This window comes from Harpia harpyja, chromosome 10, assembly GCF_026419915.1.
Source record: "Harpia harpyja isolate bHarHar1 chromosome 10, bHarHar1 primary haplotype, whole genome shotgun sequence".
NCBI lineage: Eukaryota > Metazoa > Chordata > Aves > Accipitriformes > Accipitridae > Harpia > Harpia harpyja.
Window position 1 is genome coordinate 880,900 of NC_068949.1, and position 18,712 is coordinate 899,611.

General features: G+C 46.3%; 1 protein-coding gene across 1 annotated transcript; it reads right to left on the minus strand.

Moving 5' to 3' along the window:
* Positions 1–5,862: 5,862 nt before the first annotated feature.
* LPAR2 (lysophosphatidic acid receptor 2) lies at positions 5,863–17,505 on the minus strand. Its single transcript, XM_052799690.1, has 3 exons — positions 17,263–17,505; positions 12,317–13,059; positions 5,863–8,440 (listed from the first exon to the last, which is right to left on the minus strand). The coding sequence occupies exons 1-3, from the start codon at positions 17,301–17,303 to the stop codon at positions 8,139–8,141; spliced, it is 1,086 nt and encodes a 361-aa protein (XP_052655650.1). The 5' UTR covers positions 17,304–17,505; the 3' UTR covers positions 5,863–8,138.
* Positions 17,506–18,712: the final 1,207 nt, after the last annotated feature.

The following is an 18,712-nucleotide window of genomic DNA, read 5'->3' on the forward strand; positions in this document are numbered from 1 at the left end:
TATGAGTAATTCAAATTGAGCTCTAACATTCATGTATAATGAAAACCAAGATCTGTTCTAGTTCCAGACCTCTATGTTTAGATGTTCTGCCTTTGTTACTTCAGGTAAAAAAATCTTAGCTAAAACTCCTGTGGAATAATACAGGAAGTGTCCTAAGCAAGGGACAACTTATTTGGAAAGGCATCAGAGCAGAAGCAGGGTGGGGGTGAAGACAGGAGAGAGAGTGAGGCAGGGAAGAAAATGACAGTGACAGGGGAAACAGATAGACACTGTGACTCCTGAGGTTGTGACTTGGCTCAGAACAACCAACCCCTCCTCCTTTGTTATCCTAGCTCACCAGTAAGCGATAATGACAGTGGTATTTAACTGCAGCTTTAGATAGATTCTAGCACATCACTTTGTAGTGGAAAAGTTCTGCAGCATCCAGCCACCTTCCATTTATTCCAACATAACACCACAGATCCGGGACCTTGATTTAGGCACATGCTTGGCTTTAGGAGCTACAAGTTCCCACTCAACTCAGTAAGACAGTGCCCCCCCCACACCTTTGCGACATTGAGAACACACATACAGGGTTTTTTTTCAGGCTTTATTTGAAGCAGGTTCTTGCATAAATGCTGGGGCCAAATCCAATTCTGAGTAACACCTTTTAAGACCCCAAAGGCAGCAAAACCTGGCTCCCTGCATTCACACTTGTCAGGTTTTCACAATGAGGGAACTAATTTTCCCATGTCACAGGGCTGAATGTTTATGACCCTGTGGCTCTGGGAATGCTGACTGATGAGATACAGAGCAAGTACCACTGAAGAAACGCTGTATTTCTCAGCGTTTTGCTAAAATGATTAATAAACCATCTTTTCTCATTCACAGGCTGACTATAGGGGGAAAGGGAGCTGGATTAAAAGATGACAAGAAATTAAATTGTCTTGCAAAAGTTCTTGCTGATGCAGCCAAGGGAACGGGGAGAGCTGTCTCCAGCTCTCTGATAAATTGCCCTGTGCACTTCGATTGGAAATGGACTGGGGTATAATTAGCAAGTGAATTCTCTCCTGTCAGCACAAAAAAAGGGGGGTGAGGGGGAAGAGTTCATTTTAAAACTGAAGCCGGGACTTCAGATGCCAACTGACAAGTTATAAACTGAGCCAGAAGCCCACAGAGCATAAACTCACAGGGAGATACACCCCCACTGTAGTCTATGCCTTATCTCTAGGCATTTCCATAGCAAGAGCTACAGCTCAAATAAGTGCTTGTGTTGTGATGGGATTAGATGAGCCGCTAGACCCGTGATCCCTGCTTTTGCAAGAGAAGAGAGCAGCACACAGAAATGACAATCTCCCCAGCAAGAAGCTTGCATGCTCCGCAGCTGTAGTTCAGAGTTTACCTGGGCCAACAGACTTATTTGTCAATGCCTCTGCCCATAAGACATGTAAGTTATATGTACATGCATGAAGATACCTGCCCACTACACCTGCACGCTGTTCATATGGGCAGAAACTCTCGCCTTGCTCTTGCATCTGTGACTATTGCTTGCTGTCAGTGTCCTGTAAGTTGGAACATATGAACTTGGTTTCACAGATTAGTCGGAGGCTTTGCTCGGCCCCAAAACTAACCGGGAAGTTGCGGGAAACAGGCTTCACCGCCACAACTAACATCACCCAACTCCTAGATTCACATACTGGTGACAGCACGGGTGGCACAGCCCCTCCATGGAGCATTAAGAGGTGCCAGTGAGAGCATTAAAAAGTGCCAATAGGATGATGGGAGCCCGTGCATCCCCCCTTCTCAGGGGAGAAGGGGACACAAAAAGTCAGAGAACAAGAGAACACACGGTGAAAGAAAAGCTTGGCTTACATTGCCTCCCGGCGGACGAAGGCTACAGCACACCACACAACAGCTACCCTCATCCCCGCAGCGCTGCCAAGGTTTTCCTGCCAGTAAGGGCACTCGTGAGCTACTTCCAACGAGAATCATACACTCACCATTTCAAAACACCACTTGTGGAGATCTCCCTAGGCTCTGGAGAGCTGCATCCCATCATGTGCACAGTCACACTGTTCCTGACCTGTGCTTGTGGTTATTCACGCACATGTCCTGCAGCTTCAACCTCAAGTTGCTTACGTACCCCTTGGCTGCTGCTGCAACAGCCTCGGGAACATCAAGCGCTGTTACAGCAGATGAAGATGACTACACAGTCCATGCCTCAGACCACATGCAGCACTGTGGTGACACATGTCTGGGATGCGCTGGCTTTGGCCTTCATATTTGTGAAGTGCCTCCTGGACTTACCATGATCTGTCAGGGTTTCCAAACACAGATGAGTTTTACTTTGATTTGGGCTGTGATCTAAGTCACTTCTTACAGCCAGATTAAGGAAATGGTAAAATAAAACTGATCTGGCACCGAAAGCTGTATTACACTCACAACAGCCCATACCAGAAAACATCAAGATACAAGGATGCATCTTTGATCTCTGACTATTTGTAATAAAAAGTGCAATTTCCCTGACAGCCAGAGAGAAAATAACAGCAAGCACCACTTCTGTGAAGGTCCCCAAGGCATGGAGACAGCAAGAAGAGAAAAGCAGCAGTGCCAAAAGCATTTCTGTTTCTCTGTCACCATACAGCACAGCAGCCAGTTAGCCATTGGTACCTCCAGATACCATGCTGCATTACTCCTACCAAGACAAAAGTGGGTGGTAAGTGCTAAAAATCAGAGGCAGGAAGCACCAAATAAATAATTTTATGAAAAATTACTACACCAAAGCAAAATCCAGCGTGCAAGCTCCTTTTACTTCCTGGTTGGTGGCACTGAAATCTAGATGAGCTCATGATTATGAAACTCAGGAGGAAGATATTCTCCTGCTGCCTTTGGACATTCTTCCCCTGCAGTCCTCGGGACACCAAGGGTGTGATGGGGACACTGCAGCTTTAGAGACATCTACAGGCACATGCGAAAAGTCTTTCTGAGAAATCCTGGGCACATTTTTTCCAGTTTGTATTCCTTGCTTTCAGTGAGCAGAGAAAAACCGGGAGAGTAAGACTGGTTCTCCCATGAAAAGGGTCAATGCAACTCAACCAAATGCTCCTTTCCAGATGCAAGCCAAGCAGAAGTCAGCTGAATGCTCTCTGCCACCACTACAGAAGAGACCGAGGTGAGATTTGTCAGGAAATGGGTGCAAACAACTAAAGAACAGTTATTCTCCCTGCTGGGAGATGCAGGGAAATCAGAGCCCCTCCTTACCTCTTCCTTCTCGTGCCTGCTGTATTCTCTGTAACAGTCACAGTATAAGGACAACATCTGGTCAAGACCACCAGTTAGAAAAGAAGCATCTTCCAGAAAGTCCATCTGAAGCTGGACTCCAGGCTTTCAGATGAGATGAGACGAGGCACGGGTTCTTCTCACTTTTGCTCACAGAAGTTACACTCACATATTGTGTGGGAGCGTGGACTTGTGAAACCCAAGCTCTGCTGCTAAACATTGTGCTTTTTATAGAAAAGCTTTTCACAGAAATACCACGGGAAGTAATTACTACACCATCAGTGTGATCTTCAGTTACCTTGGCTACACACGTGCCAATCCACTGCAGAGAGATACCAGGCTTCACTTCACAACTGCACTAATGTGTGTCCTAAGCCAAGAAGAACTCGCCCTATAAAAGCTTCTAGGTGCTCGCCGTCTCCTTGCTGGCCTTCGGTGGGGGGAGTGCAATGCAAACATATGGGTAGGCTCCTAAACTATCTACCACCATCATGCAGACCAGGGGCCCCAGGTGTCACACCAGTCACCCTTGCACATTAAAAATAAACTCTCAGTCATCATATTCCACTATTGCCCAAGACTTCAAAAAGCAGAACTGACTCCAAAAAGCTTAACTTTTGCATTGGCTACACTTACAGTCTAGCAGAAACTCTGATCTTCATTTTCTGTGTCTCAGTAGGTCAGAGAGATGACGAACTGAAGTTTAAAAACAAAGAAAAACCCACCATACCCAGCTTCCCCTTATTAATCTTACTTTCCCCCTTATTCTGTCCTTCCCCTTCCTGCAGGTTGGGTTTGGGGTTTTCTTGGGGTTTGGTTTTTTTTTTTCCTTCAATAAAATAAACTTTCAGAGTCCATCAGTCCCTACAGTATTAATCTCCAGTGCTACCCTCCCCAAAAAACACACCAAAATCCATATTACTTTTGGCAGCAGCTTGCTTAAGGAATTCCAACCAGTCAGCAAGGCATGACCTCTCATTCCTGGAACCATACAGCCTATCTTTGATCAAGTTGTGTGTTCTCACTTGTCCCACATTTGATCCCTTTAAAATAGTTCCTAGGTGTCTCTTCCTTCCTCCCACCCAACACACCCTAAGCCTAGAACAATCTCACATGCCTAAAAAAAAAAACCACCCCCCCCCCCAAAGACCCACACACACTAATTTCAGGGAGATTTCCTCTTTAAAAAAAAAAAAAAAAAGCTTGATGAAACCAGCAATGAACCTTCAAAGGCAATTTCATACTGTGATTTAAAAAAAAGGCAGGGGGTCTTCTCAAACTGAGAAGAGGGATATTGCCACATTTAAGCTAGACACACCATAGGTTATGGATCATGAATTAAAAAACAAGCTATCCCATAAACCCGGCAGCATCCAGCTCTGCATACAATGATAAAGTTATATTTAAAGTCTTCTAAGCAGCTTTGGAAAACGAACATGTAATCAGGTAACACCACACCCTTTTCTGCAGCATCTTGTTCAGGACACAAAACTGTGAGTGAAAAAAACCACACTGCAACGTGGTTCCTGCCTCCATGTAGCTGGGCAAGGTTTTTTGTTTCCAAATAAAACTAGAAAGTAAAGTCATATGGAATACTGCACAGCCTAAACCCCTCTTTTTTGTGATATGTGTTTTACATACACCATTTATGTCTCCCCCTCTCCCTTCCCCCCCATCTTCGTTGCTGGAAGGGCAGTTAAAATCCTCCTCCTATCTCTTCTGCCTCATTGATTCACCATTTCTTTTCAAATCTCACTGAAAACAGCACTTTCCAGGCTAGTTTCTATGACTCCTAATTTCCTGCTCTCTCATCTATTACAGCCAGCTGGAAACAACTAGAAATCTACGGGTCCCAAGTCACTCAGGAGGAGAAATCTTACTGAAGAATTTCAGGCAACCTGCCTCCATTCCTGATGGGTGCCAGCCATCACTCAGAAACAAGCTCCATTAAAGGTTTTGGACTTTTTTTCCTCCTCCTTACAGTAATCAGTTGCTATTTACCTTTGTGAAATCCTGCATTTTGAAGACTGCTAGACTATAAGCTGCATTTGTACATTCAATTACCATTATTCAGCAGAGTCCATTTTTATACAAAAAGGGTTGACATCCTCCAGGGAGTCAGGATGTTCTGCCTGGTACAAACTGGTCAAGTTCTTGATATACTTTCCATCAGTGTTGTATATGACAGTTCTTTAGTATTTACACTGGTTTGGCAGTTAGGATAAATTTAAATAAGCCATTTAAAATACCGGAAAAAAAAAACTCAGATATGATCCTCTCTATATTGTGATCGTAAAACATCAAGAGTCTGTTGTCAATGACTTAAAGTCTGCCTGTGTTGCAGGTACTTAAAGGAAAGCGCTTGTCAGAGCGGGATCGCGTTGCTGAAACGCAGCTCAACAAGCAGCCAGCAGAAGGCTGAGGTCAGGCTAGTTACCAGATCCCTCAGGGAAGAACGTGTACAGCTTATTAAAGACCCAACTGGGCATAAAAGCCAATTGCAGCTCTTCTAGGAGCCAAGCGTCATCTCACCCACTACAAAGATTCATTCACACCCCGATGCAGTACAGTCAATTCTTTACACACACCCTGGTTAAATCAGACTGGTATTAATCCCACACTGAGACAATATGAACTTTCATATTTTCTCCTTCCCCCTTTGTTAATAAAAGAAAGGCAGAGCTTGGCATGTATTTAATTGTAAAATTAGCTTTGCATGAAGTAGGATTCGTGCACTTCCTGCTTTAGGGATGTTCAGGAAAGCAGAAAGAAAAGGTCTAAGTTTGTTCGGTCCTCCCAGTAACAGCTTTCCAGGTGTTCGCTATTACTATCTTCCTTCCAGCTACTGCTAATTCACCACCTGCTTCCACTGCAGTGTGTACCTGTACCCCAATAACAGTATTTGCCAGGGAAAGTAAAAGTAACTAGAAGTCATCTTTGGCAATAAAAATAAAATTACACCTTCTCTTAGTCCTACCACCTGGTATGCTTTAACAGTGTGAAATTTCCCCAAACCAGCCAAGTCTGGTGTTTGCAAGCAATGGACCAAGGCTGTGGCCTTACTCCCTGCTCTGGCTGCAGATGGCTGGCTGAAAATTACTTCCTCCAGTTCTCTCCACACTCTTTGTGGAGGCTGTAACCCCTCCAGCCACACATGCACAGTCCTGCAAAATGCTCTCAAAGGCAACCTACCTAGAAGGCAGATCAGTAGCACGGCCACGGCGCAGCAAGTCACAATGGATGCAAGCACACAGGCCAGTATCCCTCCCTTCCAGCATCACATCACACAACTGGAGGATGTTACTTTTCCCAGGGCTTCAGAGTGGGGACACAGGGGAAAAATTCCAAGTCTTTTCTAAAACCCAGGACAAAAATATTTATTCAAAAAGTCTCTGGGACACGGAGATGGGAACCATATTCCAAGACTGTTTAGTCAATCCAGGAGACTGTCACCTTAACACTGTCACTTCCTGACCATGTTCTGCAAGAAAAAGTCCATACACACATCTGAGTAACAATGCCTCCAGTAAGTTGTCTCCTCTGCAAAGCCAACTGAGGTGATCAGTCAGGAAGCTGATCATCTGACAGAACAGGGATATTTAAAAAAAAAAAAAAAACAAACAACAAAATTATAAATTTAGACAATATTCCAAAACCTGCCTTCTGTTAGCCTCTCCCTGCTCTCACAGAAGCCCATGGTGAACAACTAACTCTCCATTTTGGACTGTCACAGGCACATTCACACTGTTAAAGTTTAATAGTGTGAAGGAAACCTGGAGAAGTGTTTACAGTTTCTCAGCCATGAATATTCTTCCGCCAGCAGAGCCTCTGCCCTCCAGTCTGGCCTCACAATCAAGAGTGACAGTTTACATTGCATGTCAGATGCAGCCAATGGACTTATTCAGAAAACTAGATCCTACGTGCACTAATATTAATTAATATTGCTAATTTCTTATGGTGGTTTGCTGAGAGAAAGACTACATTTGAACAGACTATTAACACATTATTTGGGCAGTTGAGTATTAAGGTACAAACTGCACATTAAAACCTAAGGCAAAAATGCTGACTGCCTTGGAATCCAACCTAAACCTGTCCCAAAGGGCCTTCAGTGAGTAGAAAGATGGTTTAATGGGAACATGACTCACTCCACATTTATGAATAGGCAATGAACTTGTGAATACCACATGGTATCACTTAGCAGAACACAAACACAACTGCAGTGAGTTACAGCACCACTCTCCATTTTAGGAAAGAATTAGGTGCTCCTAAGACATCCTCCAAAAGCCCAGAATACTTTGAAATTCAGTAATGGACACTTAGGAAAGCAGGAATCTGCTTCTCAGGAAACAATTCAAACAGATTCCTCTCGGAAGAGGCCTTAAGAAGAATATCATTTCTGAAGCAGGTGGAACACAACCTGAATAAGACTCTCTGGGGAAACACTAAGCAGCTCTGTTTAGGAAGCAACACATAAAGCTGAAGAGCTTTGGCTCTTTGGAGTACGCTACCACTGGAATGACTATTTCTGAAGGCAGTAATACTGAAGTACCAAGAAAATACTTTGCTCACTGAGAGATCACACGAGATTCTTGTTGCACATAGCATACTTCTAGATGCTGCTAAATTAAATCAACTTTGCATTAGAAATAGCAGTCTTTAATAAGAATACTACTCAAAGTATGTTTGTCCTAAATAACGCACCATCCAGCAGTTCCTTAAAAGCACCTTGTCCTTTATCGATGACAAGTTTCTATAGAAATATTTATGCTTGAGCACATAAAAGAAGTCTCTACTGCTTTAGAAGCAGGTCGCTCTTAGCCTCCGCTCTTTTGCTCAGAAAGCAGCTGCTGTTCAGCACCATGCTTGTCTCTGATCAAGAGCTAAATAGAGGAATCCACAGTAAAGTGCCCGTTCTGAGAAAGTGTTCTGCGGTCTGTGGTGTTTAGCTTCACCACCGTGGGGGTGTATTTGGAATTCCTATAACACACAAAGCAGAGGATCCTCCGGAAGGTGCTACGCATCTCGTTGTCCCTGTAAGAGTAGACAATAGCGTTTATCAACGAATTGATCTCTGCCAGCAAAAGGACGTATTTCTCCACCGCTAGAACATTGCAGCTCTTGCAGCCCAAGCCATCCAGGAGGAGCACAACTTGTCCTGGAGTCCAGCAGATAACAAAAGCACCTGGGGAGAGAAGAACCTCTGTTAGAGAAAAAGCAGGTTCCTGGCCCTGCCCAGTCATTCACCATAAAGATGTTCAATGGAATCACTAGTGGTTTATCTCATGAAAAAAAAAGTTAAATAGGGACAAAAAAACCCCCGCTAGATTCACTATATTTTTGCTTTGGAGGAAGACCAAGGATTCAATCAGCAAATACTAAAAATGGAGGCATTGGCTTTCCCCTCCACCTTCCCCATCCCTTTCACTCAGAACAACACTTCCAAGTACTTTCACTTACCTCCTCTCGTCCCCATCGTTACATTTACAGAGTGAAGATAAAGTCTCCACATTTCCCATTTACATGCCACCCCCTCCAAAACGGGAAGCAGGTCATAAAATTAGGGAAGAGCCAGGGTGATACATCTTGACCAAAATAATCTCCACTGTCCATATGGTTTACAGGGGCTTTAGTTAACAGCATGAGTTTAGAAGAGTCCTGGCCAACACTTGGGGCACTCCAATGAAGTCTCTCTCACACAGCTATACGCTGAGCAGAAAATAGCCAAGCAATGGGCTGGCCAACACCAGGACTGAGCTGGACAAACTCCACCACTGATTCAGTCAGGCTGCTACTATGTTCTTGCCACCACCTGCAAAGCTCTTTGGCAAAAGGGTAATTGCTGTTTTGCATGACAGAGTGGGAGGTGCCTGTGGCTCCTAAAGCCCTTTTTGCGGTCATGATTTTAAGGCTGACGTAAATGGAGCACTCGCCCATCAGTGCTCCTGGAAGTCATACATAAGGTTGTATCTTAAAGCACAGGAACTGCACCCTGCTGTGCCTTCTGGGAAAGGGTGGAAAAGAACAAGACTTTCTGGGAACTTTGCAACTACACCCTTTACTGAAAAACATCTGTCAGGAAAGAACAACAGCCAGAGGAGCTGCACCAAAACCGAAAGGCTGAATTTAAAGCTGTTGAGTGAAATGCTGCACTGGTGAAAAGTCCAAGGAACACCTGGGAGGGATCTCCAGGGTTTCTGGGAGCATTCCCAGCCAATTTCAGGCCACTGCATCAGGTAACCCTTTTTATTTAAGCAAATCACGCTCCCAGAAGGTCAGCACAGCAGCCACGCATCTGGGCCAGGCAGCTTTCCCCACACTTGCAGACATGACTTTACCCCCTTTAAATTTAGCAAATATACAAAACAGATTCCTGGTTGTCATGAAGGAATGTCCAATACTTCTATCTTGAGTGAGCCTGCAGGAACAGGACCTCCTTGTTTAGTGATATAACTTTTTTTTAGCCAGGTTTTCAGCATCCACAAGGCAAGCCAGATTCTCTAAATAGTGGCTCCCAGCAGCACTAAGTAAAGCCAGAGGAATAGTAAAGATGAGAGGGGAAAAACAAAGAGGTACCTAAAAAGTTTGGGGCCTTCGCCTGCAAATCCAGCTGATTTCCTTGCTCCCTAATGGAAGCTAAAGTATTCAGAAGGAAGCCTGAACTCCTAATAATCTAACACAGCATGGTCACTAACAACTCTGCCCTGTGGTTTGGTCATCATCACATCCTGAGTCACTCAACTGGTCTGTGGGAAAATTTGCTCCTAGTTCCCAGATGTACCTTGGACTTATTACTGGTTTCCAGGTCAGCTCCTAGACCTGTTCTTAATGCCCAGGACCTGCAGGATTATCAACTGCTGCTACCTTGCCTTGCAATGAAGTGGCACACATAGACAGCTCCTGCCGCACCCTCGACTTCCTCACACGCTCACCAACAGCTACACCCTCTGATGCATAAGGCGCAAAGTATTCCTCTGTGCAGAGTCCAAGTTTGCAGAAGCTGGGGAATGAGAGGGTGGAGAAAGAATTACACCAGGGCTTTCACAGGGAGGGGAAAAAACCCTCTGCAGTCTCAACTTTCTGTATGCTGAATGCAAACAGAAAGGTATTTTCCCAGAGTTGAGCAATTCTCTCCCTTGTTCCCTCCTGTGCAAGGGACCCGTACAGAACCGACTGCTGCTTCTCTCCGACACTGCTCTGCAGAGGAAGGGAAAACCCCTTTGGTTACAAGAGTCCCAAAGGCCTGATGTACTCCCGAGTCTCCCTCAACTTTCCACATTAGGTTCCCTCCCCACTCTGTCCGTCTTCGGACACCAGTCCCAACTCCCCATGAAACCACAGCAGCTCTTCTGAGCCACCTCTGACCCAAGCTTTTTCCTCACTCAAGGCAGAAGACAAAGGCAGACAGACCAAGCCAGAAGGGGGGACATCAGGAGGAAAGGGATCTCCCAAAACAAGGTGATGCACCAAGTGTGAATTGCTTTTTCCTTCTTGGCTGGCATCCCCATCCAGCCGACCCTCTTCCAGTTGATATTGTGAAGCCCCGTAAAATTAAACAGTCCTGCTGACACCACAGGGTGACCCTCTGATACTGCTTGGGAAGGAAGGAAGGGGGAACAAAACAACTTCTCTCCACTGTGGACTGTGTAAAATATATGAAGTGAATCTTTCTGACCCTCTGTGCAGCATCTGATCAGCTCCAAGGCAGTAATGAACTCCCAGCTGCATGCAAGAGATGGAGAGATTGCGAAGCAGGGGAGACGACATCACAGGAAAGGCAGGAACAGGCAGAAAACTCCAGTTTCGATGCTCACAAGTTGCAACAGGACCCGGCAAGCCGGCATGCCCCCGAGCAGGGACACACCAAGCAGCCCGACAGCCCCCCCACACTGCTCCCACCCTGCTCCCCTCCCCTGCTGAGCCCTGCTTTGCCAGCGGGAGTTCACAAGGGAGTAGTCTTTGTTTGCAGCTACAAGGTTTTCCTGACGGAGCAAATTCTGCGCTTATCAGGGAAGATTTGCAAGCAAGGGGTTGTGACCGTAGGCCCAGAGTCGAGCTGGGTTGCGGAAGATCTGAGCGCATTGATTTATTTCACTTTAAAGAAAGGTTGTTAGACCATTAAAGCACAAGGCAAAAAAACAGATTAAAGAAATCATGGAGTCATAAGCTGTTGAAAGCGCAATACAGGCACCAGCCTCCGCTGTTAGATGCGCAGCACTGGGCAGAACAGCACATATCCAAAGAAAGTTAAATATCGTGGAGAGGCAGAGCCTGAGTGCCAACCACTTCCAGTCACTGATCTGCTCTTATTTGCACTACAGACTGCAGATGCAGACAGACTGACAGGCAGTTAGCACTCTGCTGGAGATCCCAAGCTCATGAGAGCAGCTCGAACTAAGAGTTGAGAGTTCCCAGGGATGTATTTACCCAAGCAGATTGAGACCTTGTACTGAGCCGCTCCAAAAAAAAAAAAAAATCTGAACAGAGTTCAGTGCTTTGTTCCAGTAAACAGTAAGGAATTTGGATGCAACTCTCTCATTCTCTTTCCCCATCACCTTGTAATATCTGCCCCAAGCCTCTCTCCATCCTTTAATAAAGGATGAACTAAGTGCTGTTTCTTGATCAAGGCCTGATTATAGCTCCTAATTCCATTTTACCCTTCTATGGGGGAAGCATACTAGGAGTGGAGCACATAGAAGAGCTGCTTGTGTGCCCAAAGCACCTGCACTTAGAGCAGTCAGATATTACCAAGTTCCTCTTGTCTCTGCTAACCAGAGGAGCAGCCATGTCAGAGGGCAAGATATTCAGGAGCTTGCCCTCCCCTCTGTCTGCCAGGTTGCTCCCATTACAGCTCACACAGAATTCATGCAGAGTCCTGAAACCATCGAGTTCCTCAGCAGCCAAACCAAACCATCACCCCAGCAGCTTCAGAGACCAGGGAAGCAGAATGTCACTTCCCGATCTTCCATGTTGTCCTGAGCACATTCACCTCACCAACCCCACACAACCCAGGATGGAGGATCAAAGCGTCATTTAGATTGACTACAGCAAGCGGACTTACTTAGGATAATAGTGACCGTCTTGACAAGGCTGATCATGGTCTCCTTGTAGCGGGGGTGGAAGCTAGTGTGCTTGGACATCCGTGTCATCTTCCTTTTGACATAGATGAAGATGTGTGTGTACACAACCACCATGATGAGGAAGATGACCAGGTTGGAGATGGCCCAGAAGGTCAGGTAGCTCCTGCTGTAGAGTGGTGCCATGCTGGAGCACTTCTCCAGGGCACAGAGACAGTGCCAGCCGTAGGATGGGATGAGCCCCAGGAGCAGAGCCGTGACCCAGATACAGAAGATGAGGATCATCACACGCTGGTTGGACATTTTGCTGTGTAACTGCATAGTAAAAACAGTCTGGTGCCTTTCTACAGCGATTGCCAGCAAGTTCACCACAGAGGCTGTCAAGCTGGTGTCCAGCAGGCTCTGACGGATGAACCAGGTCTTCAAGGAGAGCTCTGCTGTCCTAGGTCCCGTGTGGAACATGAGAAACATGTATGCGATGCCAGCAAAGAGGTCAGCAGCTGCCAAGTTCCCCAGCAGGTAGTAGATGGGGTAGTGGAAACGCCGGTTGATGATGATAGCAGTGATGACCAGCAGGTTGGTCAGGAGCACAATGACACTCACTGTCAGGCCCAGGGCAACTACCAGGACATCCTTCGTCCTCCAGTACGTGGTCAGCTCTTTGCGGCTGTTGTTGTAGAAGAACCCCACAGTCTCATTGTAAAAACAGTGCTTCATCGCTGCTGTCCTAAAGAGGGACGAGAGTATCGTTAGCTCGTTGTGCCCGCACACACACGTACAACTATTACAAGCCAGGGAGATGCTGAGCATTACGATAATGCCTTTGACACAGATGGAGGCAGGGAGGAGCTTGAAACACAGAGGAACAACCACATGAGCAACAGAAAACCACTTCTGTATTTGAGACAGAGCTACACATCTCACAGGCCAAGTCCTCATCTGTCCTCAAAGCCATATTGAGGATGCAGCAAAACCTTGAACATTCATGGGAGGAGATAAGGTTTGCCAGATCTGATAAGAGATTCTCCCTGTCCCGCCCACGCAGCTTCATGGGGATGACAGACAAAACTATTTCTGTTGTCCCAGATGTCCTACTTCAAAAATGTAAAAACAAAGCAGCAGCAAAGAAGGTTTATCAGTCAATCACTAAACAACACTCCGATGAAGACTCTGAGCCTCTGCAGCTGTTGCAGTCCCCAGGACTCCTGCTTCTGGTTCAGTGAGCACACATATCTCATCTTTCCTGGGTAGTTTTATTGCTTAAAGGCTAACGTAATGCACAGCTGCTTCCGAACACTGCTCTACGCGCAGTGCTTGCCGATCCTTCCAAAACAGGTGAGTACTTCCCAAACTTTGCCAAGAGGCAAAGAGCTGGGCAGAAACAAACTCCTTGGCCCTGAAAAGTAAACAGTAGCAAAAAGTCAGCACATACAACTGTGGGGCTGGATCTCTGGAAGAGCCGGATCATCTGGAACCCCTGCAGCACCTCCAGACTACACAACAGTGTGTGGGGTCAGCACCCACAGTATCAACTTGAGTATCACCCAGTAAGTCACCTGTGCAACAAGGGAGGCAACTCCCTTCCCTTCCAGGTCTGGAACAAGGCTGCAATTCAAAACTCATTGAAGTCAGTGGAAAAACTTGATAGGAAAAGATGTTTAAGTCTCAAGAAGGACTCTTCGCATTTCTTTGACACACTCGGCATTTCTGGGAGCAAGACCAGACAAGCCATTCATCTGGATCATAACATTAAGCATTAATTTTCAAAGCCCATATACCTCTGGTAATCTAACTTCCTGTCCTGTGGACAGCCAAACATGAAGCAGCAGGTTAAGTTAAAGGATGTTTTACCTTACAGAGTCAGAATTTAAACCCAGTAATTGAGCAGGTGTTAACTGCGCTACTTGTCCATAAAAAAACCATGAAAACATGAAAAGATACAGCACCATGAACAAACCCAAGGGATGAGCAGAAGCCCGATCATCACACCCCACAGATGTTCATGTTCCTTTCCTAACCGAGAGTTTGGAAATCTCAAGTCAGGGCTGGCTGCGGTTCCCGCCGGGATGGGCAAACCCACTTTGGAGCCTCCGTCCTTGTGGCATTGAGGTGCTGAAAAATGACACAGTTTTTCCTTACCCTGGTGTGTTCCACACATGAAGTCACTGGTTCTCCCTGTCCTCTCATGAGCTCAACTATCACCCTCATTTTAGAGGAAGCTTAACACAGACCACACAGCAAGAGTACCATCCTCTTCAGACAGGGAGGAAACCCAAAGTGCCCGACTCACAATTCACTTTAATCACCCCCGAAACCAAAACACAGCTCAGGGGCTCTAATTAGTTGCACGTTCCTCCACTCTCTAGGCAGCAGAGTTTTCTGGGACACTTCAGCAGGAGCTCTCGGCATAGCAGCAAGGTTGCTGTTAGTAACAAGGAGGAGAGACCTTTGCAGGCAGGCCAGTTTGTTATCACCTGCACCGCACCTACCTCTGCCTGCACACATGCCAAGTTGTGCAAACAAGATGGCCGAGCCAGGAAAACCCTATCATACCTGCAGCTGAACTTTTGATCTCCGCTGCCATGATGGGCTCTGTATCAGCCTGCTTCAGCATATGGCTGTCTTTACCGTAAGGCGAGAAAGCTATACAACTGAACTAATTCACTTTAAAGTCTGCTGAATAGGGAAATACTATTTTTACAAATATTGGTGAGGAGAAAAGGACAAGGAGGCAGAAGAGGAATCAGCCTGCCCCAGGGGATGGAGTCGTGGGCTAGTACCACATTAACAAGTCCATCTTTCCTTTCTTTTCAGGTCATGGGATGTTTGTAGATCTCAAGCTGTAGAGCTGTTCAGAAGTCATGCAGTCCAAACGCAGCGCACGGGATGAAGGCAACCAAGTGGGATCTGCAGAGATACCATGTGGTGACTTGGCAGGTACCTTGAGAGTATTTTGGCTCAAACAGGGGAAAGCGACAGAAGAAGAAGGGAGGAAAGCCTAGGAACAGGACAAATGCAACCGCTGTGAATCACAGGCAGGTGGGTGACCACCTTCATTGGGTGTATCTGGGGAGGCACCAAATCAAAGGCTAGGCCATTCTTAAGCAAAAGAGTTTCCTCTAAACATTTCTGAAAGCTTTAATCCCAAGTAAAAAAGGAAATTACTGCTGAAGTTAGGTAAGTCACTTCACCTTTTTAAGACTACACATGTGGATGCCCAGGGAAGAAAGGGGGAAAAAAATGAAAGCGGTATCAGGGTTTGGAGAACACTGTCCAGCCACACGAACAAGCAGGTTTCAAATGCCATTTAATCCCATTCACATTTTTGCTGTGGAGTAGCATAAGTGTTGTTCCCCTGCCCCCCCCCCCAGTTATAAAAGTTTAACTGATACAATGAAGATCATAACGGAACAGGCACTTCCCTGTGCACAGTGTAGCACAAAGACAGCTCACACTACACTTCAATTTTTCAGGAACATTAAAATACCACAGTGAAATAACATGTTGATGGATCTAGGTCTTAATCTCAGTAATTTTTGAGCTGACACCAAGACAAACTTAATCCAGATAAAACTAGCTTTAAAATTGCCACTAAGTTATGGAGACCAATCTTATTTTGTTGCAAATTTTAAAGATCCCACAGCTATGACAGGCCCCATAAACTTCCTCCTTGCAAATTGGGAACTTTTTTCAAAGCATTATACAAGTACTGGTTCAATGGTATGTTTACTCGGGGAGGGGATTAGAGCTGTGCAAACCCACAAAGGAGCTGTGTTCTGCATGTGTAGTACTCAAATCTAGAGAAACAGCCCCTCAGCATTAATCCTAATGACAATGCCTGAAATGCTTCTTTAAGCAAGACCCAGTTAGAGTGCAGGGAGAAGCTTGAGAGTTGCGAATCCCTTTGCAATGTGCGTAGGTTACAAACTAAATCTGTGCAATACTGTGAGCTGGGTGGGGTCCAGGAGGGACTGACAGGTTAATGCTTGTGACTGGTTCTGGGAGCTTGTGTGCCATTTCACCGCTACCCTGCAATTAGAAAACTGACCTTGGAGCTTGGCATCAAGGGCAGACAATGCCACAAATCAAAATTTAACAGGCAGTGCCGGGGAAAGAGAAACACCCTGCCCATAGCAGCAAGCAGATAGAAAGTCAGGCTGGTGCCATGATGCACAAAGGAGCTGGATGAGTCTATTGTTCAGTGTCCGAGCAACCCCCTTCCATGGCCTTACACTCCTCAGCAGGATCTTACAAGATTTTTTCCTTACTAGCATTGTTTACTCGGTAAAACATGACTCCAGTTACATGCTGCAACAATTCAGCAGCTCCTTTCCTTGAGCAATACGCAAACACAGCCTCTTCTCTAATCACACTACCTCAAACTCTGCTCAAGTCTCCCCCCCTTAAAATCGAGTACAGCTTTTGCAGTTTGGTAGGAAGCAACCACCACACAAAACGAGCGCAGAACTCATCTTTTCTCCTTGCCAGCGTTATCGATGCGCATACACCGGCTCCCTTCTTACTCAGTTAATTACCACCCCAGGTTCACGGTAAGTTCAGAGTCCTTTTACACAGAAAGTAAAGGTGTAAGTGTCCTCCCTTCTCCATTTCCTCTTGCTTGCAAAAGTGGAAAATGCTAGTCAGCTCCTTGAGATCTGGGAAGACATTCAACACTTGTTAACAAACCGACAGCCAGCCTAGTGTGGAAGCGAACAGGGATGAATGGCTGAATTTATGCTCCCACTAATAACCACAATCAGCATTGATGAAGACAGAACAATGGACCTATGAAGGCTCACGGGGACTCAAATCCAACCTGTTTTGCCCGTGTCCACTGCACACGGATTTACGTGGCCAAACATTCAAACCACTGCTATATTTTTAAGCCATAAACAGTACAAGCTTTTACTCCACAGAATAGCGTTCTTACCTGAAAGCACAACCACCGCATCCAAACTTGACATTTAGCATTGGTCTCCCCACCACAGGAAACCAGAGCAGCTATCCAGCAAGGAGATCCCCATCTCTGGAGGGCAGAGGTGCTTTCCAAGCAAGGAAGAAAAAAAAAAAAAAAGCCAAGTGCCTTACAGGAAAGTTTCAGACAAGCGTTACAGCCTCAGAGTCCATCACGGACCGCTCCGAAACACTGGCTCCGGGGAGGCAAGTTTGCAAGAGCTCCGATGAGCCCGTCCCTCCTTGGGTCCTCCCCTAGGCGGGTCCTTCCAGGAGACCCAGGAGCTGTAACCCGAATCCTTGCCGCCTTCATGGAGGCCAAAGCCACTTTCCAAGCACCTCTGGTTCTGGCTGGAACGAGTTAGCTCCGATCCGCCAGCATCACCCTCGTGAACCGTTCCTGCCGGCAAGGTGCTGCTCTGTGGGAACTGGTACCCTCTGGTCCCAATGCTCCCGCCCCACTGGTTTGCCCCGTGGTGAGGGTTCGCTCGTGCTCGCCTGCTGCCCCAGAGCCTTCGCCCCACCACAGGAGGGGAGCAGATCTTCCAAATGACCCGGTGTCATCCCAGGGTGGAGGAACCGTCTTCCCTTGGCACCAGCAGGCTGTTTTCCTAGCCTACAACTACAGCACCCACATCTCAAGCGGACTGTCAGGTCAGGATCCGGCCCCCCACGTCCCCTACAGCAGCCACACTTGCTCAGTGCAGTGCAAGAAACCTTGAAACAGGGAAGAAGCAGGGAGAAAGAGATGTCGTGAGACACGAGGGAAACTGAGGCACAGACTGGAAAGGACTTTCCTGCTATAACTTGGTAAAAGTGCGTGTCACTGCTAGAAAAAGAGCTTACATTTCTGATAACTCAGTCTAGTCAGTCTAGCTAGTCCTTGACACATCTGAGATTATCTTACCTGCTAAGTACTATACAAATACCAACAGCACACTTAGTGCTAACAAGCCATAGCTGTATAAATTATGAAGGAAAAAAAAAACGAGTTCGCACCATCCATTCATTTTGATTTATGCCTGCTGCTCTTGCAAAGGCCCCAGCAATTTCCATTCGGCTCCAATTTCCTACTCTCCCACCCTCCTCCTACCATCATCTGTTCCCCAAGGAACAATGTTATCACCAAGCGCAACCCTAATCTGCTGCCAGTCAGATACACTGTAGAGCTTGGCAGAGCCAAGTAATGTTATGTAAAAGAGGCAGGAGATTTACAAAGAGAACCCAGCACAAAGGGGAAAGAGATAGGGCCAAAGATCCAAGGACACATTAACAGAGCAGGGCAGCCAATAAATGGAAACAGAGCAGTAGTGACACTGGCAGAAGAAAAGATGGATGAATAGTACAGGCTGAGAGAGATAGCAGAGGGGTAACTACTGAGTCCTGCCAAAATTGCACCAGGCCTCCTAAATTCTACCCCTACATCC